The sequence below is a fragment of the Rhizophagus irregularis genome, chromosome 10, assembly GCF_026210795.1.
Source record: "Rhizophagus irregularis chromosome 10, complete sequence".
Lineage (NCBI taxonomy): Eukaryota > Fungi > Glomeromycota > Glomeromycetes > Glomerales > Glomeraceae > Rhizophagus > Rhizophagus irregularis.
In genome coordinates, this window is record NC_089438.1 from 2,950,850 (window position 1) to 2,976,533 (window position 25,684).

The window sequence follows — 25,684 nt, forward strand, 5'->3', positions numbered from 1 at the left end:
ATTTAATATATTAAAAAATTGGTTTACAGAAATACCAATTGCTAAATTGTTATTTACACTATTTTGACCATCCCACTGATTATTAATCACTATTCACTAATACTATCATATTCCCTCTGATATGATGCTTACACCTCTTCTTTTTGATTTTCGTCTTCTTCTCCATCCTTATTTACATCTTATTCTTCTTATACATTAATTGAAGATAAACCAAAAAAAGTATAATACTATAAAAAATTAAAAAAATCTGAAATCATATATACTAAGAATAAAATTTATATATTTAAAACCAATTACACTAATAAGATTAAGATAAAATAAAGAAATGATCATAATTATAGACATAATAGAATCTTAAATAGCATAGTAAGTTATTGATAGATGGAATTAAATACAATATAACAATATCAAGAAATCTTTTGCTGGATATTTACCATTAATAGTGTATAGTATAATACTTATTTTTTCATTTCATTTCTAAGTAAACTCCTTTAACAACAAACCTAAAAGTATTTTTGGTAGTTATAAAAAAATGGTAATGTTAGAGTAAGTTATACCAGCTTGGAGTACTGGATTACCATCAGAAGATTTATCAATATAGTGTCCAAGAACTAACAACTAATTTTCATAATTGACAGATTCATTAATTTGCATTAAAAAGGTTAGGCTAACATGTACAATCAATTAATAGAACCATTTATTACTTTTTTTAATAATAAAGTGAAAATTCCATGGTTAAAATATATTTGGATCTTTCATTCTTTTACTATTTGAGAAAGTTTATATTTCAAGCACCAGCTGTATGTATATAGAGAAAAAAACACTTTTTTTTAAGAATGTTTCACATGAAACCCCTTGAAATTGCAGCATTTAATTTATAGAACCATCCCAAGTTGATCAAGAATGATCTTTGTGCCATATCCATTCATTTCTACTGGTTCTACTTCAATGAAAAGTTTCCCTTAACCAAACATGAAAGACCCTGTCTGCTTTTGTTCAAGCAAATGATACATTTGCATCTCTCACCAAGTAACACCATGACCATCCGGAAGATGAACTGTATGTTCAAGATAGAATTGTATTTGACCAGGATATGTGTCTCATTTCTATGTTGTTATATAAAACATGCTAAAATATAAGAGCTCCTGATATATCTTTGGGATCACAACATGATTTTACCAAAGAAAAAATTATCTTTCTTCTTAGTAAAGGGTATGGTTCGTACTATCATAAGAACTATAAAATCAAGTGTTTCCTTTATCAATAAAGTCATCAAATTTATAAAAGATTTTTTTTAAAAGTTTTATTAGGAAGTACAAAAAAATTGCACTTGATGTATTGCAATGTCATTTTATAACAAAATTCAAAATGATGAGGATTATGGAATTTCAATTATTTTAATGATTTATGTAATAATGTACAGTAATTATGTATTATCATATGATTGTAATAATTATTACAACACGAACCATTCATATTTTTTGTTAAGACGTGTTTAATTATCTTTTATTATAAACAAATTTCAAAGATCACAATTTGTCTATTGTTAAACATACTAGTCATTTCGTAAATAATAATATATTATAAATTAAGCAAATAATTTTTTATTTAACAAAAAGAAAAAAAGTAAGTAAACGATAAAAAACTAATTATTTTAATATTACAATGATATTTCTAAAAAAATTTCTATATTAAAGTCTAAAAAAGTTAATCGAATAAAAGAAAAAAAAAAAAGTTTATATAGGAGTCACGTTTACGTAAATTTATTAGGTGACCCGATATGATTCGCGTGGAATTAATTAATCGAATATTAAGAGTAAAAATTAAAAATTAAACCTGTTATTTTTCTTGCGTTTTTTTTTACTGCGCCATTTACTACATTTTTTTTTTACATTTGAATTATTCGAATTACGTTTTTCATCTCATCGTTTTTATTACAAGCGTTTTAGATTTCGAAATCACGTCGAGTTTCTTTTTTACGTTCGTTAAAGTGCCGGGATTGTAATTTTTTTACGGGTTTTAATTTGAAGCCGGATTTATATAACGAGATTTTTTTATCGTCTTAAAAGTTTTTATTTTTAAGCATAAGATTGTTTATAAGCATAAGTTTTTTTTTTATAAGTCAAATAGAAAAATAAAATTTTATAGGAGCGGCACGTATACAGAATTATTTTCATATTGTATTAACAATTATTTTTATAAAGGAAGTCATTTTTTTTTTAATAAAAAAAAAAATAGTGTATGTCATAATAAAATGAGATTTTTGTTCATTTTTACACCTTAAAAATTCTTTTTAAAAAAATTTTCGTTTTTTATAGGGAATTATTTTAAGGATTACATTTTTGTTAACGGAAATTAGGTGTAAAAAAAATGTTTAAACATAATTGTTTTTTTTAATTATTTTTTTTTTTAAAGAGTAACGTTCACAAGTAAAAAAGCTAAAAAGTTTGTTGAGTTTTTATACATCTTTCTTGATGTTTCGTTTTCGCGATAAAAAGATATAAATTATCATGCATAAGTTTTACGCCAACGGATCATACGATTTCTTTTAAAAATCTCTTTTTTTCACGGTTATAGATTGATTAGTGATTTAATTAATAATTAATAATCAATTTACGTAACAAATCCTTTGTATTGTAATCATTGTAAATAATAGTCTGGCGTTCGTTAGTTTAGCTATAATGGGTAATGTATGGTACGTTGGTTTGATTTTACGCAGTAATGATTTTTATCTAGATGTGTACATAAACCCGTATGGTAACTATGGTATTGATAGATTTTTTGATAGACGTGCGAAAGTCTTAAAATTCTCAATCTTTATTAAATAAAATAATCAATTCATCTTTTAATTATTGAATACTAAATAAATAATTCCAAAAATTAAGCGCGATCATCTTAATGCAGGCCAGAAAGCGCTCGCTTTCAATTATTTGCGAAGCATTCCGCTTTTAAATTATATTTTAATGATGAACTTTTTGTTTTTAAAAAATATTATATTACTTTTAAAAAATTAAATTTATAAAATGTATAAATTCACAACTTTATTTATTTTTATTTTAATTTAATTTACAAAAAAAAAAAAAGTTGATCTTTAATAAATAAGGTTTTTTTAAATATCGATCGTTCCTTTAAATAATTTTTGTTACAATACAGTATATACTACTTATACAAGATTAAATAAATATTTTCTACAAAAATATAAATATAAAAATTTGTATAATAAAACCAGAAAATAGGAATGATTCCAAAAAAAAAAACAAATATACAATGTAAAAAGAGAGAGATTTAATATTTCACTCGTTTTGATTTATGAAGTAACTCATTAGGAGCCTCATGATTTTTTAATATATCTAAAAATTTTGGCATATATACTTCTGCAAATGATGAAAAATAATGCTATTGAAATAATAATAATAAAAAAAATTATGGTTAAAAAAAAAAACAAAAAAATTCATGAATCACAAAAAATTATTCAAATAAAATAATACACTTACTTCATGTTTAGCATTATGATCGTGAACATAATTATGTGCTAGTTCATGACAAAATGTCATAAACCAATAAGTCATAGCATTAACCGTAGGTCTTGTTATACATTCATTATCGTGATACCCCAAATAAAATTTGAAATTAAAAAATAATGATCGATTAAAATTGAATGCAATACAAGTCGTATTATCATCGTAAAATAAATGAATAACTTTTGTTGGTACAATTCCAAAAACACCCGAAAGATCTTTTAGTATATTAATAAAACGTGTTAATGGAGCCGTGCGTGTATGAGACATGATCTCCGATGGATCGGCATCTTTATAAGTGAAAAGTTTGATTTCTTGTAAAAATCCAACATGTGTTAAAGATTGAGCTAAAAAACAACGAAATAATTACAATTAATAAAAAAAAAATATATATATATATATACGTTAATTGTGCAATATCACTTATAATACTTACCAGGTATAATATCACAATAACTTATTTGAATATTTTCAAAATATTCTTGAGTATTAATACCATCAATATTTCCACCAAATAAATTACAGCCATTTATGGAATCTTGTAAAGATTTTCTTAAATTTTGAATAACATCAGGAGTAGCGGAAACTTTCCTCTTAAGTGATCTTTGTTGACTATTCTCAAAACATTTTAATTTGGGATGTTGTAAAATACGATCAACCGGATATCCCATACCTTTTAAACTTGATAAGGACGTAGTTAAAAGTGTGTGAATGCAAAATGTACTATTAAATTCACGTGTTTTGAAGATATTTTTAGCTATATGTTTTGAAATATCGAGTAATTTTAGTTTAGATGTTATATAAAGAGTCCATGAATTCATGCCTCCTGCATCTTGAAGAATACTAGTACTATTTTCTTTAGTATGACTCTTTGATCCTAATGAATATGTTGTTACTATAGAATAAACCTCCATAACTTTTAACCTTTTAAGCCATTCTTCATCTCTTTTAATATCATGTTTTGGATGCTTAAAATAGAATAAGCTTGCTCTTTCCCTAATCGTTAATTGTAATTGTTGAGAATTTTCAGTTTGGTAAATCATTCCTCTTGGAACTGAAGCTTCTCTTACAGCGTCATGCAATGATTTACATCCTAACCACTAAAAAAAAAAATCAATAAAAATGAGACACTTTCCTCATTCCTAATCTCACACGCATTGATAAACAAATAAAAATAATTAAATACCTTATATAAAGGTTCCAAGTAATCTTCCTCAGGAGCCGTCAATGTATTAAAAATCTCTTGATATACTATGTCATCATTTATATATATTTCATTTGCTGTAGCTAATTGATGTTTTTGAACTTCCTGGTTAACAACATTCATATTATTAACGTTATCTTGTCTCTTTACTGCTATTAGAATGGGTGCTGATTTCATCTTTTCAATCAAATTTAGTTTACGGGTTATAGAACCATATAGTTTAACATCCATAGCAATCTTTCTCAAAATGGATAAATATTTTTCTACATCACCTCCATTTAATTGAATTGAATTCATTAATTCACTCGATGAAGTTACTAATAATTCAGCAAAATCTATTGAAGTTGGTTCACATTTAACGCCACAACTTTGTAAAAATTTATTAGCCTTTTCTCCAAAGTCAACACGTAAAAAGAAACCAGTTAAACTAAAAAAAAAAAAAAAAAATTATTTTAATTTTTTTTAAAAGAATGAACTTATATGAAACAAATGATATACATACAAATCTTCTTGAATTTTAAAGAAACATTTAGATGGACTGGCATGAGCAATTACGTCAGGGTAAACTCTATATGGAATAAATTCAAGATAAGTGAGAAGATTCCAATCAGCAGTGATAAAGTCTCCCTGTTGTGATGCTAAATATTCAAATATCTCTTTTCCTTTATTTTCATCTTGTGGTCGATTCGCTTTTAACATATCTAAAAGTTTAACGGGATCAGGATTTTGAAAAACACCCAATTTTTCCACTTGAAACTTTAAATCCTGTCGTATAACTTGAAATCCCATTATCGAACACTTAGGGTTAATAAAACACTCTGAAGGTTTCGCATAAATGCCTTGAATTGAACAAGGTAAAAATGCAACATTAACTGCAGTTGGATTATAATCACTAGAATATTTTTCGTCGAAATTAGTGATAAAGTATTTAAGAGCTTTTTTACAAATTTCAGGATCAGTTGGAGGTGATGCTAATTCCAGGATCTTTTGAAGTGTAGGATATTCTCGTATACCCAATTCAATGAGAAATTTTTCTTTTTTTTTAAAAAAAAAATTATTTGAATTACAAAAGGTTAATTTAGTAAATAAAATTATTACTACATAACGAAATTAATATACCTTCTTGTGCATTACAATCCCATCTTCCTTGCCAATCAATTATCGGTAAACCAAGATCACGATGGATTGGCGAAGGTACATGCAAACTATTGGCGACAAAACGTTGAATCATTTGTGCTTGCTTCGCTGCTTTCTTGCCTTGTTGTGGATTTTTTTTAGGCCAGATGGCTACGCTCTTTAGTATCTTTATTTCATTTTCATTGAGATCGCTAAATTTTAAAGCAAGATATTTTACAAGTTGCATATGATCCCAATCTCCCCGATCAAGAAGGCGTCTAAAGATGAGTGGTAATTCAACAACCTATTAAAGTTTAATCAAGTTCCATTGTTTAATATTTCAAGGAAGGAATATTTAAAAAAAAAAAAAAATTTTTTTTTCTTACTTTTCGAACGCCAAGAAGATCCATTATATTCTGAACCATTGAAGGTACTTGAAATTGAATTGTTGGCAAGTTGGGGAATAAATTAACATTTTCATAATAAGCTTTATTAGGATACATCATACCAAATCTAGTTGGAATGCATTGCTTTTGGACGAATAATTGACGAATTGTTTCTTTATCATTCTGTGAAATATTATCTAAATTATTTGCTAAAATATAATGAACTTTTTCAGCAAACGCGGGATTAAGTTCTATATCAGGTTTATTAATAATAAATTTTGCCCAATTAACTAAAGGTAATTCCGACCATCCAAACCATTTTACAAGATCTTGATGATTCAAATCTTTGGAAATAGTATATGGTAACACATCATCCGGAATATCTACATCTGAAGTAATTGTTCCTGGATTCAAAAAATAACAAATTGTACTTAAAGATTGTGATTTCTTATCGATGCGTGCAAATTGCATGAATTGATTAAATTCAGAAGGTTCGACAATATTTCCTCTTGACCTATAAGAGATCATCCAATTTAAAAGTTTAGCCATTTCATCTTCAGAAAGTGTTCGATTTCTTATTTCATATAAAACATCATTAAGGGTTAACTCTCCTATAATTTGAAAAGAATTTTTTGCTTTCATAAAAAATCCGATACATTGATCAAATAATATTTTCGGAACAAGTGGTACGATCTTTATGAACCCCTCCATTTCTGGATTAGGAATACGAACATTAGATATCGGAAGGACGCCATTCGTTGATAAGATTGGTAAATTTTTCTTTGTACAATTAAAAAATTGTGATTCTAATATTCTACCAACTTTCTCATTTGGTGTACTATTTCTAAACGTACAATATGTTAAATTATATGCTGCCCATATATCAATCCAATTACGAAAAGAATCAGAATTATCATCACTAATCATTTCATTATAAAGTTGTTCTATATAAGCCATTTCGTCTTCATATAAAATTCTACATAATGTTCCCGCTAAACATAACATTTCATTGTTATATACCGAAAGAGTTTTTTCCGCTAAATCAATTGATTCTCGTTCAACCTAAAATAGTATAAAATATTAATAAATATATGTAAAAAGTGTATAATTATCAATATTAATACATACAGTAGGGATTACGCGAGCTGCTAAATGGGAACAACATCCGGTGGTTTGATGAGTTGAGAAACCAATATATATTCTTCCTTGCTCCGGATATGGAAGTAAATCTTTAAAGACCGGAGAAATAGTTCCATTATAATTTTCGTGTTCATTAAATCCAGTAAAAATCATTTGTATAGTCGTATTTCTTGGTGGTTTCTTTTTGGTAATTCGTTCCATTTCCGCAGAAAACGTATCGTTAACGTTAACATTTAAATTTCCACTTGTAATTCTAAGGAGTATAGATGCTTGTTCCGTTTGAAGGTCAGTCGAACACCATTGGTTTGCGCCCATATTTGTAGGAATAAGTATTCTTTTAACTTCAAGTTGAACGTCTCTAACTTGTACAGAGGCAAGTTGAAACATTTTTCGAGGAGAATAGGTATCAATTTCAGGAGAAATGTTCATCAATTTCGGCTCCATAATATTTTTTGATAGGTGAATCGCCGATACATTATTAAAATATACAGATATCTCTCGAAGATTTCCCGTAAATCCCTAACATTTATTATATATTTTCAATTAAAAAGAGTATGCGTATGTACTGTATATATATATATGACTGTAACATTTGAGAAAGCTTACCAATGAATTGGCCAAGAACTGCGCAAAATTTTCAACATTTGGAAGCTAATTATTATAAAACATAAAAAAAAAAAAAAAAAAAATTTAGTACACCAAATGTTAGCATATATACTGTATGATTCAACCATGAATGAATATTTACATCTATAGGTTCTCTCATATCCATTAAGAATGTCGTCCAAGTTTTGTCAATATCACCAGTCGGCCCCTGTTTTGAAGTTAATTGACCGTGACGCCAAAAGAAAGCCATTCCTTGTCCACCAGATGAAACGCTAACAAATGAAATGAATTAAATGGAATACGGATTAACATTATTAAGGGGAGGATTAAAATTATTATTATTTGGTTTAATTTAATAATATTAATTTAAAAACATATTGATAAAATTTGTCTTACAATGGTTCCTCACAGACCGAAAACAATGAATAAAATCCTACACCAAAAGCTCCTATCTGTTAGAATTAATATTGTTGAAAAGGAAAGGAAAGTTAGTGATAGAATAATTTGATTCGACATAGTAATACAATAAAGTATTACTTTTTGTTCATCAGGATTTCCTTCAGCAATTTTCTTTAACCGATCCCAATCTTCGGGCCTAAAAGCGAATCCATTGTTTTTGAATGTAATTCGTATGATTTTACTTCCAAATTTATTACCCTCGGTTTCAAATATAATTTTGATACTTGATGATCTCGCATCATCTTTTTTTGGTATATAATTTATTTAAACTATTTTTTATTATAAAGTATGAATTAAACGCAAGAAACGATAAAATCAAGAATTTTACCAGAATTCTGTATTAACTCTCGATATATTACAAACTCTGAAGAGTATCTGAAGTAAAAAAATATAAAAAAAAAATAAAAAAATTGATGAAATTAGAAAAACAGTATGAAAGTTTTAAGTATAAAAGCTAACGTTTCAAAATGAATTTTACCGGGCCAAAATTTTATCAATCAAAGGTCTATGATTGACTTCTACTCGTTCTTCGCTAAGATTCGAAAGAACACGTTTTCTAATCTCATCTATAGACATAGGAAATATTATAATATTTACGTATTAAAATCAAAAACTAGAAGGAAGCTTTTTTTTTCAAAACAATTGGTCGTTCTATTTATTTATCTTATATTGTTTGACTTCATATAGAAGGTTGTATCGCAAATGATATGTCGATCAAAATCTATAAATAGAAATATAAAAGGAAAGGAGAAAATTAAATTTATGCGTGCGGGCGTTATTCAAATTGCATATAGAAGTTAAAATGACATTCCAAAAATTTTTCTATTCACCGTTAAATGAACTAAAAAAATACATGTAGAATATATTATTATTCATAAAATTTCATAATCAAATGTTTCCTGAAAAAAATGAAAATAATTTACTTATTACTGCGCCAGCATATGCCTTCAATCAATATAAAAGGAGTGAAAAATATGAATATCAAAATAAACATTAAATAATAATAATCATATTTTGAAACATAATATTGTGTAATTTAGCCACATAACCGTAACTCTCTTTCAAATTTTTAAAATAGGATATTATTTTTGCATGGGCGTAAATACAAAAAAAATAAATAAAGTTATAGAAATTACTTTTACTCGTATCATTTTGGATAATTGTAAATGACCAAATATAATTATAATTATAAAACATAAGAATCCGTATTAAAAATTTTTACAGTAGGGCGTGGGATAATGTACATTCATGTATAACTTTGCTTACCTATGAGTAAACATTCATGCGAGACTGCATGATCAAAGATAAACTAAAATTGGTTGGATTATTTTGTGACATGTGAAAGTCAGGATACTAAAAAAACTGCATAATTTGCATAATAGGTCTTTAATTCCTTATTTGGATAGTTCTGGCCGGAGCTTCAATACCTAAATTTATATCAAAAACCCAAGGTTTATCGTAAAAAAAAATAAAATAAATATAAATTTAAAAAATTTTAAGCAAATGTTCTTTAAAAATAACTAAATAATGAACAACAGATGATAAAAAGACTTTTCGTCAGCGTTGAAAATTCAGATAATTTTTATGCACGCAGAGTGCACATAATTCATATTGTGCGTATATCTATGAGTAGTAATTTTTTAGAATTTAAAAAAATTATTGGTTTATTGTCATACTTTATATTAACATTTTTTTTTAAGATGCTTGGGTTAATTTATAATACGATTATTTTTAATTGAAATCATCTTATTTGAAATTTCGAATTAAATTATAATCTTTCGTTGCAAACATCAAATCAAATCATCGTTCTAAATGACTGAAGCTGCCATACAAGAAAAGTAAGTATATATTACATGTGCACCGAAGTTTTAATTATATATTAAAAATACTGGTTTGACTAATATTATCGTATTGTCGAATGAAAAGGAATTCATTACAAATCAGGGGCGAAACATATTAATATTGAAACGTAATAAATTATGATGTAATACAGAAATTGGAATCTTCGATTGATTAATTAGATAATATTGGCGTTGGGATGCGTGTATAGTTAGGTTAGCTCAATTATATGCGTGGTCTTTTCTAATTTTTTATAATTTTACTTTTAATTAAAAAAAAAGTATTGAAGAGTCTAAATTAAAAAAAAAAAGTCACGAATTGGTTGACATTACGCATTTTGTGCATTTTGACTGAAATTAAGTGTGGTGTATATTTGTCAGAAAAGACGTAACGAATAGGTTTTTTCTACTAAAAAGTTTCCGTCCCTCAGATAATTATGGATTTATTTATTTATTTTATTTTATTTCAAAAAGAGTAGTTAAATGAGTCTATTACAGATAAGTCAGATAATTATGGATAATTAAAAAACCGGTGATGAAAAAAGTCACGTGAATTTTCGTGACAGTTACTCAACTCAACTCATACTGCGCCATTCGATCGCATTTCTTTCTCTTCACCAGAAAATTTTAAAAACATTTGTTAACCATAATTATATTTCTTATTTTCTTTACCATCTACTTTACTATTAAATTGCAATCTGATAATAAACATAGAAATAATGAATTTGAGTATGTTCCAATTTTATTTATTGGTTTGACTTGTGATGATTTGAAGCTATTACGAGTTATTTTACGACCCAAAATGATTAGGGATGGCAGCGGCTATGATCGACCGATGACCGTTGTAATCCCTAATTACGATTACAAAATTTATTATGAAAATTTGTACTTGATGATAAAATGCAGTTCGTATTTTTAAATCTATTATTTCTTTATTCTTAAATATATTTTATGTCCGATATTACAAGGACGATAACCATATAAGGTAGGCAATATAAAAAAAATTTACTATTTAATTCTATATTATAAATTTAGGAAGAATTTATTAAGAATTATCAATTTTTTTAATCTATTTTTTGCATTTTGATATCCTTGTTTAGCAGACTTCTCATACAAATAAATTGCTTTATCTATATCCTTAATGCTTCATAATTCCATCTCCAAATTCATGCATATTAGCAACATTATATTGTGACACTCTACTTCCTAAATTTACTGATTTTCATATAATTCAAATGCTTTTTGTTTATCAGATTTAGTCCTTCAGATGATCGTTTAAACAATTCAAATGCTTTATTATAATCTTTTTCAGCCCCTTTTCCATGTTTATAACAAAGACCAAGATTACATTTAGCCATTATATTTCCATTATTTACAGCTTTTCAAACCAAAAAAAAGCCTTTTTTAAATCTTTTTAATGCCTATTCCATTATCATAAAAATAACCAACTTCCAATTGTTCAATCGCATAATTTTTATCAGCCACTTTTTCGAAATATTTAAAAGCTAATTTATCATTTTTTTATGGTTTCAAATCCATTTTGGTAACAATAAGCAACGAAATATTATGCTAATGTATGATATTTTGCTGATGCATTAAGAAATAAATTAAAATCTTTCTCATTATTTTCACTTGTCTCAATTCCATTGTAATTAAAGTATCCAAGTAAAAAGACAGAATTTGAATTATTGATGACAATCAAAAATTTCTTGTGAATTTGTATTATAAATACTACTAAGATATTCAATAACTTGCTCTTTTACTAATTCCCCTTCACTTTATTTAATAATTCAACAATAAAATCATTTATTTCATCAATTATTCTGTTAAAATCTTTTTCTAATAACAAATTCTTTTGTTAATTTGATATTGATGTAGTATTAATTTCTGATGTACTTATTTTATTAAAATTTTGAATGAGCTGAGATAATTCTCCTTGTAATTCTGAATTACTTGTACTTAAAAGAACCTCAGCATTACTTAAATTAAGTTCTTGTTTACTTGACAATTGAAGAATTTCTGCTTTTACATCTGTTTTTGTAGCAATTGCTTTTAGCCAATCAACTACTTGATATATAGTTGGACGATTATCTAGTTCACCATCCAAGCATCCTAGAAAAAAATGAATGTAATTTAAGATTAATCAAATTATATTTAAGTAATTATATTTGAAAATTTTACTTACTGGTATATAATCTTCTGGCGTACCAATTCCAATGCTAAACCAACATCATATTGCTCACCTTCAATATAAAAAAAGAGGTTGCCCACTTGACTATTTCCCACAATAATACTCCAATACTGTAAACATCACTTTTTTCATTCAATGAATACATTTATGTTGATTGATTATTATTGAAGCATTTTGGATCAACGTAAGGAACCATTCCAAATAATTTGGATTGAAAATTGGATGAATTAGATGATTCTCCAATTCTTTTTGATAAACCAAAATCTGCTAATTTGATTGAATTTTGATGGACTAATATATTGCCAGAATGCTAGTAATAAAGTGTATATATGTATTAAATGAATAACGAGGAAATAATATTATTGGATGATTGATTAATAAGAGTAAATGAATTACCAAATCGCGATGGAAAATCCCTTCATTATGTAAGCATGATACAGCGCAAGCTAACTGATACGAAAAGGTGCTTATCATCCCAAGTTAGTTTACTAAAGTTATACTTCAAATAGTTCCGAAGACTACACTGTCTGCATATTCCACTACTAACATGTAATTGATATTGTTATCATGATTTTCTAAATAACGACAGAAGTAATTGTTAAAATGCATTTTTTTTTTCGAATAAAAACTCGATATACTGTATTATAAAATATTTACTATCTTTATAATACCTGCTTGATTCAAATTTCGCTATTCCGTAGCAACGAATAATACTATCGTGAAAATCAATTTTACGTTGTATTTTTAATTAGATAAAAAAAATTTCAAAAATTTGAAATAAATATAATAGACTAAAAATAAATTAATATGTTATATTACCTCACGAACAATTTCTTTTATTGTGATGAGTAACTAATGATGTTAGTATTAAAAAAAAAATTTTTTTCTAAATTTTTCCAACTTGCACGATATACTTTTCCAAAATTTCCAACACCAATTTCTTGAAAATTATTAAATTATTTGTAATTATAATAAATTATATTTTCTTTATCAATAGTTTCTTCAATCCAATTAATCCATTCGTTTGTATTTTCGGTATTTTTTACTTTGATATTATTGACAGACATGTTAAATAAAAAAAAATAATTTGACGAAAAAAAAAATAACGGAAACAAATTAAAATTTTATTGTGTTACGAAAATAATTCTTTTTGAAGTTATTATAATTTCCGATTATAGTCGTACAGGTGTCGATACTTTAGACGAAGTACGCCATTATTGTGTCACATAAAAATAGTTTGGAAAATGCGTGATTATTTATATATTTAGTTAGAACTTAGAAGTATGAACTCCCTGGAAAGAAAAAAATTGAATAAAATGAGTTAATTTTTTGTTTCTCGTGACATTATGACAAATATTATTTAAAACTAAAAAAAACTTTCTTTTAAGTAATACTTTTATTTAGTTCACCGAAATTTTTACAAATCATAATCATTATTCGTACAAAATTACACGGCAGATTGTATTTTGTAAGGCTCGTAAATTAGCAAGATCATGAAAACAAAATATACGAATATTTATATTGGTATGTAATCAAAAATGAGAATGAAATAATAATAATAAGAAATGACATTAATCCCAAAAATTTTGTTTGCTTATGTAGTCTCGGCGATGAGACAAGAATAATTCTAAAAACTTCTCGGGAGAGTAATTTCGTAAAATCAAGCACGTTATGAATGAATTAAAATACTGCGCCATTCATTAAAATATTTGACAAATCAGCAAAAAAAATCTAATATATAACTTGATTTTATATTTATAGGTCGTGTACTCAAAGATACTGTTGTTATTGCTTATTTTTTGGAACATTATTCTAGATTATGCTGGTTGGATGATTACTGTGTCTAAGGCATTACCTTTATTATTTAAATATAACTATAGTTCTTTTTTTCATTTCTAATTCTTAAAAGATTTATGTATGCATGATATTACGAATCTTATTTTATAACATAAATGATTACGCTAGAAAGATACTTCATAAAGAATGTTTTGGCAACCGAAGCGGTTATTAATTTTCGTTTGCAACAAGCGAGAAATTTCTTTTTCTCCCTTTTCTTTGATTTCTTATTTTTACCTTTTTGTTTCATATTTATTAGTTGGGAATATTTTAATCATGGAGTTATAAGTTGGAAATTTCGAAATTTTTTAGTTACATTATTCTGAATTAATACATTTGTATCTTCACGGGCCTAGAACAGGATCAATTCTTTTTTCTTTTACATATCATTTAATATTAACGATGATTTATAATAATTTAAGTTTTATATCTTCGCCTGGTAAACCTAGTATTAAGTAAATATAAAATTTAACTTCATTTTATAAAGAATTCATGATTAAATTAAATTATTAATTATTTTTTTTTTTAGTTTTTAGTTTTTTAATTGATTAGAAATAGACACACATATATATTTATTATGTTATATATATCATTAAAAACATATCATTTATTTTGTTTATATTCATTGTAATAATAATTGGATTTTCGCACACAATGTATAATCATTATAATTTTTTTTTTTTGATATATTTAAGGATGACTATGAAAATATTCGTCAGCTTAATGTCGTGGTAGTTTATTTTAATTAATTTCAATTTTTTTATTTGTATCTAGGTTTATTTTACTTAAGAACCTTAAATAATCCTAATGTAAAATCAGATACATTAAGTGGACAGCTACAAGTAAGCTTTATTAAGATTTAGAGCAAATCAAATAGCAAGATTATGAAGCATTAGAACATTTTCATTTTTGGCCTGATGAATCCGAAGCAAAATATATTTATTATATTAATCAATCTAAAAATTTATAAGATTTTGAAGATGTTGATTTTGATGAAATTTCCGATTTGGAATTTGATGATGATAATTCGTCTGGTACCAAAGGTAAAAAGAAGGAAGATTCCACTGATTCTACTATATAAGGTTATCAAGAAAACATTCCATTAAATTCCTCTCAAGAAATTCTCAAGAAATTTTTTTAGAAAAAATTAATGAAAAATTAACAAAATGAAAAAAATGAATGATGATATTCAAAATTTATTTAATTATTAATTAAATGTATACTAAATTTAATAATGTAGTACCTCAAAATTTATGAGCGGTATGATATCTTTTTGACGTTTCTATGATATAAAGGATTTAATAAAAAAACAAACTATAAATATTTTTTTTTATTTATACTTCAGTAAGTTTGAACAGTATTTCATTTATTTATATTCAAAACAAATTTTTTTTGGCATTAATTTAAATAAATAATCGTTTGATACCTACTGATTACTGTAGCAGAAGCTAATGCCTCGACCCCCTTTTTTGTTATTGCGTTCTTATCATCCAGATAAATATCCAGTTAAAAGATGCCCAACTAAAACTATCCAGTTATCAGAAGGAAAAGAAAGAAATTGAATTTTATAAAAAATTTCACAACTTCACATAAATCATAATATTTAAACCTACTTACACATGATGTCTCAGCATGTGACTAGATATTATGAAATTGCCAACAGTTAAAAAAAAATAGTTCTACAGGTGCCAAGATTGTTGTTCATGTTCACATATTGAAAAATCTACATTCTTGCTCTTCAGTTAATAATGCTAAAGAACTAAAAAAATATCATTAGTATGGTTGGTATCAGAGGACCACACTACATAAAAAAAACCTTCAAGAAAAGTGAAGGTAGCAAAACCACTTTAGTGTTCAAGAAGACAGGATTTTTTGCCCTTTATTAGTGTCAATAGATCTGTTATCCTGCCCTAGATCTTGCATAAAGGATAGAAATAATCTATTAAGAATGTATCAGTAACTTAATAAAATGACTTCTCTTTCAGCAAGTGCAAAAGGTTCAATATAGTAAGAAGAATATTAAGATAAGAATATTATGGAGAAATAAGGTCTTTTTATATCTTTTTTTGTTACACAAACTTTTGTAATTATCAGTTCTTTAATGTTTATAAATATAAACGAAAATTAATTAGGGTAGGCAACAGTTATATCTATGTAAAAAAAAAATATAAAGATAATTAGTGCAAAGATAATAAACACAAATTAACTTTAAATTACAAATTGACAAAATTAACTACAAATCCGATCAGATGTGAATAAAGAATAGCATTCCAAACAGCATGTACAATCAGATACAAATAAAGGATTATACAATAAAATAATGGGTAAGTGTATATAACAATGAGTTTTTTATTAATATTGGTAATTATCAATTTATATCTGTTTTATTACATTGAAATAAATGCATCCATATATACATAAAATACTAAACTAAAAATATTTAAAATGTTTAATATATGCCATATATACCATATGTGTGATATGTTTAACATATTTAATATATCAAATATTTTGAACATTGATCTCCCCATATGTAGATCAAATCAGAGCAAAAAAAGAAAAACAAAGAAAAACAAAGACCTACAAGGAAATGAATGAAGGATTATATACAGAAATAAAATACATTAGGGTCAAAATCTATATTAATATTGTCTAAAAATTTCAATGTAAAGAGAATTAATCCAAGTTAGGTTATGGAGGAAATTGAACTTGTTAGATAAATCCAAAAAATAGAATTATCCAGATTTTGTTGCAAAATCATAAAAGGGTTATTATAATCCATGCTTGTTATATCATAGTGTTTTCTGGAGTTGTCAAGGTTATTGTCCACATTTCTGTGTCTTTTATGTGATTATTAAAAGGATTTTTGTGATGTGATTTTGTAATTTGAACTCTTTCCATTTTTTTGAGCGTGCTTTCCACAGGTTTTTGTATATATCATGATGAAGGTTGAAATGGAATTTCAAAAGAAGTTTTTTGATCAATTTTTTGTTAATTTTTGCACATTTGAAAGGTTTTATGATTGATATCAGAACTATATTGATAAGAATACAATGTAGGTCAGGTGAATCTTGTATGATCAGAGGTGTAATATTAGTCTATGTGAAAACAGGGATATTGAAATCAATTTCAGTTGTGTTCATCTTTATCTCTGGTATTCATATTGTTCATAATAATAGATTGATAAATAAAATCATGTTTTTTGAAAATTGGTTTGAGTATACTATCAATTGATCAAGGGCATGTTCACAAATGTTTATTAATCTCTTGTGATTCATTACAAAGGAAATATATATCAAAACCTTTAGGAATGTCTAAATAGTTTTTATTAAGTAATCCCAATGGTAATATTAATCATCCTGGTTATTACCATTGATCACCCATTATATCACATGACTTCATTACCTGATTTTTCTATTGTAACATCATTTTCAACTCCGTTGAAAATCTCCAAAGATCTCATAACTAGATCTTGATATTTTTCTTGACTTAACTTTCTAACCAAAGTCAAGGTAGTATTTTCAGTCCTCATAATCTGATTTACTCCAAGGGCTTCAAATATATAATATATTTGCTGAGATGTGATATGATAGTGAGGTGTTAGCTGTTGCATGGATACCGATGTCATAATTTACAAATTTTGAGGTTTTCAGGAATGAAAACTTTAACATCTGGAAATCTACAAGAAATTTTGCACCCTTAAGAAGTTCTTTTAAATCAATTTGTTGATGTCCTAACAGACGGAAGAGGCTGAGTCATAGAACCCTTGCATATAGTGACTTCACAATGCATTTGTTTTCACCCTTTTCTCCAAAAACTGTCCTAGGAAAAATATATTTATCAAATGCATTTGCCTATTACCCAACCTTTTTAACCATCTTATAGAGTTATAGCTTCTTTCAATATCTTGAATACATCACTTTTTTGATCTATTACTAAGTAAATTGATGCAGAATGATTTTAGCAGCTAATATAATATACATATTATAAATCCCACTTCAGTTTGATTCTTTATAAACATTTTGCTTGCATATCAGAAATGAATTTAGAAGCTTTTTTAATTATAAATAAAACCAAATTATTATATAATTAACCCCCTTTTAATTTGACCATAATAAAATAAATAAATATAATATAAAATATAAGAAATATAACTGAAGAAATATATGCTAAATCATTTTGTGATACAGTAAAAATGACTAAAAATCATATGATTAACTATTTAACCAATCTTCTTATTTAACAACTCCTCTAAATTTTGAGCTCCTACTAAGTAAACAATATTAGAGAAATAAAATTCTATATATCCATTTCATTCTTTGGGTATCTTGGATATTCAAATACTTAGTTTACAATATTTGGAGATCAAAAAGGTTATAAGTATTTTCCATCATTGTTCATGTTGAATAGAAGATTCTACTTCAGTTAATATTATTTCCACAAAATAAAAATTAATTAAAGATAATGTTTTTGATTTAATTAAATAGAATGCTATAAACAATCATAAAAGATAATTAATTTATTCTCAATTCTTGATATGTGGTATTAAAAATCTGACTTCAAATAGCATATTTTTTCTTTGCTTTTTTATAACTACCTTCAAAGGAAGTGTCAGCACTTTTATTAATATGTCTGGTAAGCATCATATATACAAAATAAAGAACAATGCCCTACCTTACAAAGCATCTAAGTACAATGTAAAATACATCCCATGAGCATGAAGATTTGTTAAAAAATTAAAAATCTATAAATTCAATACTTTTCTACTTTTGCCATTTTTTATAGTTATGAAATTGACATAATGAATAATATCATTTTTTCATCATCTGTATTTCTTATTTTCTAAATTAAACTTATATTTTTAATTAATATGTAATTCATTTTTAATAATGTAAAATTTTCATTACACTTTACTATACACCCAGCCTGGTAAATGAAGGTCTTTTATAAATTTAACTGATCTACCAAAAATATAACTTCCTCTATTCATTCCTCTATAGTTAACCATCCATTCTGCAACTAATATATTTTCTCCACCTCAATCTCCTCTACATCTATGTGGAATTCCCCAATTAGATATTGCTTCATTAAATAAATTTAATACAGTTTCTGCTTTATTATTATAACCTTGAACTCTTTCAAACCTGATTGGAATTCATTAGATGTAAGAGGTTTTTGTTCAGCTTTTGCTAAATTTCCCGCTAAAAGCTGAAGCTAATCATACAAGATTGTAATGGTAATCTATAACTCTTGTGATTATCAGAAGCTGAATAATAGAAGAAAAGAATCTATAACCAAATTTTCCTTCTATATTTAAATAAATATCCAAATTATAGGATTGGTAAATGCTAGTAATTTCTGGAACTTCTAATTATTTAAAATCTATATCATGATTATTTCATGATTATTATATTATTATGTCAGTTCATTCGTGCTTAAAAATATCAAGCAATTATTTAATTATGTAAGCAGAAGGTTTATATACAATAAACATTGTATAATTAATCATATATCTAAAAATATCCAATCAGACATGTAGTATAGCACCTTATGTTGGCATATACATTTGACCATGAATAAAGAATTTCATACAAATAAAACTTATCAATAAATAATAATGAAATAACCTTTTATTACTCTTAATAAAACTTTATTTCTGTTGTTGTCTGAATGAAACATTACTACAAAAATTGACTTGTATTTATACATATTTAACAAGTCTAATATATCTAATATATCTAATATATTTAATATGGCTGATATCTTTAATATGTCAATCATGTTAAATATGTTAATCATGTTTGATATGTTAATCATGTTAAATATGATAACATATCAAACTTTTTAACAATTCCTAATATTTATTTTTTTTAATAGAAATGTCAATGGACATTTTCTTTTGCTTTGTTGTTGTCATAAGTTCTCTAATATATTAATTAAAGTGATTAGTGTTTAGATGGTAAGTTTTACTGCATACTTCAGAAGTTCTTCTTGAATCTTTTAAGCTTCTTGTAGTGTGTGCTGAGAGGCTTCTAACTGAACCACTAGTTAATTTTTTTCATTAATGACTTGTTGAGCCATTTCTAGAGCTTATTAGAATACTTGGCAAGAACCAGTTTAATGTTTGGAATGAGGACTTTCTAATTTCTATTACTAAAAAATCCCTATTATATTATCTTTATTAAAAAAAGATGCAGAATATGTTTGTAGATCATCTTTGATCTCTTGAACTTTTTTTTCTTATTTGTAAGTATTGTATCCTTCTTCTGAAAGATCCCTTATCTATCTTATAACTCATTCTCTTGAGAAGTCTTTCTCTTTTATTTATTGTTGCCATAATTTTTGAAAGTTCTTTTTAAAAATTCTCTGATTTTCTTTTTTTTGCTTTAGAAAATGAAGGCAGTATCTAAGAATAAAATTTCTTTTTATATACAAATTGGATTACCAGTATATACTTCAAGTTTTCATGTCTCTTAAAATATTCAATAAGTAAATTTGTTTCCTTTACATTTTTAGCTATTTTATAGCTTTTAACAGTAAAATTGTCTGAAATATGTGAAACTTATTTCTGTTCTATAGTTGAAATATGCATATACTATTTGGAATATTTCAATTATAATATCTTATTGTCTTTTGTATTTAGAGAGTATCTACTTGCCTAGAAACTAACTGACTGAAATCTCTTCAAATATATAGATCCAGTTATTACTTTGATTAAATGTTAAGAGTATGAGAATTTAGAATAATATGATGAATATAAATTATTTTTTATTATAGCTAAAATTACATAATTTCATATTGTTGTTAAACATCTTAAAAGTAAAATTGTTCTTGTAATTTACCAGGAACTATTCTCTTTCTGGCCTTGAAAAATTTTAAGTGTACTTAATTTGTAAGTCCTATTTCTTTGGAAAGTTATGAAAAGGTAGTTTTACATTTAATATTTCCCATAATAGCATGCTGACACTATGTGTATTGCTTTTTCATCTATTGGGTAAATTGATGCAGAATGATTCTAGTAGCTAATATATATATATCTGTCCACTTCCGATTTCTTTGAACATCTCAACACAACATCAACCCAATATACGACAATTCCATTAAATCCTTTATGATCCTTAATCCAATCAATTGCATTTTCAATTGATGGGTTTAGGTAAAAGCTAGGTATATACTATAAATCCCACTTCTTTATAAACATTTTGCCTGCATATCAGGAATAAATTTAGAGGCTTTTTTAATTATAAATAAAACCAAATTATGACTCTAAATGCACATTTCTTCTACATATTAAAAAAGGATTAGGAGGTCTCTTTGAACCGAAAATTAATATTAATCATATAATAAATCCCTTTTTGGTTTGCATTGCTTCTTTGTTGGATAATTCCCTCTTTAGTTTGATTCTTTTATATATGAATGGAAACAGAATCTATGTGTATTCTGAATCCACATATGTGGATACAGGATATTGCCCAGAATAATACTGGGTGAGCTAGGATTTCGTAATGCTAGCCAAGATCCGATCTCTACCAGTATTCAGAAACTATGTACAACATAAATATTATTTCTGCAAATTAAAACTGAATTAGGAGGCTTTTTTTAATCATAAATAATAAAGCCAAAGTTGTTATTATATAATTTTACAATTTCAATTTTAAAAGCTTTGCCTTTGATAAAAATTAGATTGCTCACTCTATGAATATTTAATTATAATTATAACTTTAACCTATAAAAATCTTTTGGTTCAATTTTAAATTCAATCAAATCCATAAGTATAATAAGTCTATAAAGTGTTTTTGATTCAATTTTAAATTCCATTAAATCAATCTATAGACATAAGAACTTGATTAATTATCTAACTAGTTACCAGTTAAAATTTTCTCATTGACATTCTTGATTTAATTCTAAAATTTTGTATTCTTATTAAGTATGATTTTCATTTTTGCCAATGGACATTATAGAAATCACAACAATTCTAAATAGTAAATTACTAAGTATAACAGTTTGACTTTATAATCTTCCAAGATATGCCCATAATCTTTCTAATAATTTAATTAGAATATATGCATGAGACATTTTTAAAATTCTATTATATAAATATAAGCAATAATTATGCCAAAATCAATGATTTATGTATGTATTCCTTCCTAGCTTGTTGAATCTGATTTTGTAAGCAGAGATGTATATATAAATAAAAAATAATTTTTAAGATTCAAGCATTAGCTAATATAATAAACAAAATCTTTTTTAGTGTTATCATAAATTTTTTTTTTGTATATGTATTTAGCTGTATATATTTAAGATCATAATGAAGTAAAGATTTTTCTTTCCATCCTATTTCTATGTTGATTATTTTACTCATGTTTTTCTGTAAACATTAAAACTTTTGTTATCTTAACTGTCTAATGCATAACATGAATGAATCAGTGTCTTTTGCTGATATTTCTAACATTTCAGTGTCTTTTGCAAATATTTCTGTATTCTTTATAGAGTCTATAGTAATTTTGTAAATTCAATTCCTTAAATAACCATTTTGAGAGAAATAAGTCTTTTAGTGAATATATGTATACTTTTCTGAAATATATTTCTAGGCGTATAGATAAAATTAGCCTCTCCTTCGTCTTCAAGTCGTGTGTACCCAAGAGTGGTACCTACAAAAAATCGCTTGAAGTTCTCTCCTTATATTCTGATACATATAGTATAGTTGAAAGCTGTGCAGGCATTATCAAAATATGTATTAAACTACTTATATATAAATTTTTTATTATAAATATTTAATAAAAAAATAATAGATTATCTATCTGTTTAACAACATGTAATTTCATTAAATTATTTTGATTTAATAGTTTTATAAGCATTAGAAATAAAAATTAAATGAGTTTATTGTTTACAAAAATATTTAACTTTAAAATTTAAAAGTCGTGTGATGGTGAAAATATAGGGAAACACTAGTTAATCGTATGGGCGGATGTCCTCAATATCACCCAAAAATACTCAAAGATTTCTCTTTTCTACTATGTGAAACTCAATGACTCATATCAATATACATTCTTTCATCTTGATATTGAATCATATTATATAAATAAGCTGATAAGTGGGAAATGGTTTTCATTTTACTGGAATATCCCATTTGATTCTCCCATTTCTCTGCAATGAAGTTTTGAATGATTATAGGTATAAATGAATTGTTTTATTGTTTTACTAAAGTAAAGTGAGTACCAAGATTCAAATAATGCTAGACGCAGGAGTGATAACATAAAAATTTGCTTTGCCTATACTAAAGAGTACACTGGGTAATCGATCCTATGTAAGGGATTCACCTTTTGGGAAAGAGAAAGGCTACCTGATGTAAAACTATGCCGCATTGGTAACTGCTTATAGGTATAAATAAATGAATGGGATCATATACTATATAATAAGTTTGATGACTAGAGTCACATGTTATAAGGTTTTACTGTGTATTGACTTTTTTACTTCTCTTATTGAAGAATTTTTTAAAATTGTATATTATTATTATAATAGACAATATAACTTTTTATAGGAGTCGTACTATATCAACCATATATGTAATATTATGTAATAATTTATCTCAATATATAAAATAAAAAGGAATAAAGAAATAAAGAAAAAAAAAAGGAAAGGGAATCAATAATTAGAATAGCAAAATTTAAAGGCTATTTATATTTAAAATTTTTTTGATAAATAAAATAAATCAAAATCAGGTTTAGGTAGATCCAAAATAATAATTTGGGCTGTGATAAAAAAAAAGCCATAATACCAGAACTTTGACACAAATAACATCAAAGCCTGATCCATAGCCACAAATCACATTCTGAGCTAATATTAATAAATAATAAAATCTTTCATTTATCAGAGACATCATAATAATCTGCATAAATTATTTATTTAAAGATGATTAGTTTTTCAGAAGCAGTAATATCATGTATAAGGTCACATATTATTTCCATCTAAAATCTAGTTTTTTGGTCACAATAGTAGTGATATTATTTCTAGTAAAAAATTTGACAATGTTAATCAAACTATTTTTTTTTTTTTTTTCTAATTGAAAAATGTATTAAGTTATATACTTTTATAATTTACTAAAATAAACTACAATAACATCATCATATATATTACTTGTATTACTTTACTTACTTGTATTCTCATCAACAGAAGAACATTTTAATGAATTAAAAGTAAGTTTGAATTTATTCAATATCCATCAATTATTAAAATAGTTCTTTGAAAACTAATTGATCAATATATTTGATAATTAATTACAATAATATTCATAAAAGTTACAATAACAGATAACAATATTTTTTGATTTATGAAAATACTATGGATTATATTACTATTATTTATTCCATAAAAAATATTTATATCAGAAATTTCCTAACTAATGACACAAAATGATCCTAATAATATATGTGGTGAATCGAATTATATTACTGGTAGTAACCACACTGTACTTTAATAAAATCAACTAAACAAATGGCGAGTAACGAATATTTTCCTTTTAGACCAGATATAATAAATTTTTAAAAGCTTTTACGTTTCAAAAAATAAAACAATAAAGTTATATTATTTTAAGTCGTTAAAGTAATTTCCATTTGTATTAGCATGGATATAATCTGTACAGACTAGTTCGGTCCACTAAATACGGGTAGGCTGTTTATTATTATAGCTATTTTCAAGAAGTTTATTTTTACCCGTTCTTGATTATACTAAACTATTTTAATTTTGTTGATTTAATACTTTAATGTCAGTTACCGCCGTTAGTGAACTGAATTTCAAAATAAATGCGGGTTATTTAATTGAAAAATAGACTGACTCCATTATATTCCATTCTTATTCTTAATTTATAGGAAATTGAAAAAAAAAATTTTACACAGAACGGAAATAAATTATTTTATGTAAATAATAAACAACCTTAGCATCGCCACCAAAAAATGGTAACCGCTGATCATACGTGCCGGTTACATTTTTTTTTCTTTTTCTTCACTATAATTTTTTTTATAAACTCATATTTAGAAGAAGAGTCATTTAATAAGCCAAAAAGATATTTATGGTTAAAAAATGTTCGTTCGAATTTTAAATCATTAGAGAAAATGAAAAGATATTATAGTGCTAAAATCGTCAAACTATACCAAGAACCTGAAAGGGTTTTAATAAGAATACAATGTATTTGGAATAATTATATTAGAAACATAAAGAACATAAAGTTAAAGTATTGCACATCGTAGTATATTATTCAAAACTATAACAATATTATTATTTTTTACTGATATAAATATTTAAAGAATTTTTTTTATAGTTCAATAACCATATCATTTAATTCTACCAAAGTGAATATCCAAAATCATATGTAACCGGCATGTATAACCGGC

The 25,684-nt window shown here is 25.7% G+C and overlaps 2 protein-coding genes across 2 annotated transcripts; both read right to left on the reverse strand.

Annotated features, from left to right (window-relative positions):
- Nucleotides 1–3,135: 3,135 nt before the first annotated feature.
- Nucleotides 3,136–9,005, reverse strand: OCT59_002150 (uncharacterized protein; the record flags this gene model as incomplete). The annotated part of the gene is made up of 14 exons (XM_025312355.2): nucleotides 3,136–3,396; nucleotides 3,495–3,865; nucleotides 3,955–4,618; nucleotides 4,705–5,149; nucleotides 5,225–5,756; nucleotides 5,842–6,142; nucleotides 6,225–7,286; nucleotides 7,353–7,883; nucleotides 7,971–8,015; nucleotides 8,113–8,242; nucleotides 8,367–8,422; nucleotides 8,508–8,671; nucleotides 8,758–8,804; nucleotides 8,908–9,005. The coding sequence occupies 14 exons, from the start codon at nucleotides 9,003–9,005 to the stop codon at nucleotides 3,286–3,288; spliced, it is 4,557 nt and encodes a 1,518-aa protein (XP_025189938.1). The 3' UTR covers nucleotides 3,136–3,285.
- Nucleotides 9,006–12,125: 3,120 nt separating this feature from the next.
- OCT59_002151 (uncharacterized protein) lies at nucleotides 12,126–13,525 on the reverse strand (the record flags this gene model as incomplete). The annotated part of the gene is made up of 7 exons (XM_066144305.1): nucleotides 12,126–12,379; nucleotides 12,453–12,486; nucleotides 12,652–12,768; nucleotides 12,855–12,924; nucleotides 13,006–13,033; nucleotides 13,130–13,148; nucleotides 13,505–13,525. 7 exons carry the CDS (start codon nucleotides 13,523–13,525, stop codon nucleotides 12,126–12,128), a joined length of 543 nt encoding a protein of 180 aa, XP_065995479.1.
- Between the last annotated feature and the right edge of the window lie 12,159 nt (nucleotides 13,526–25,684).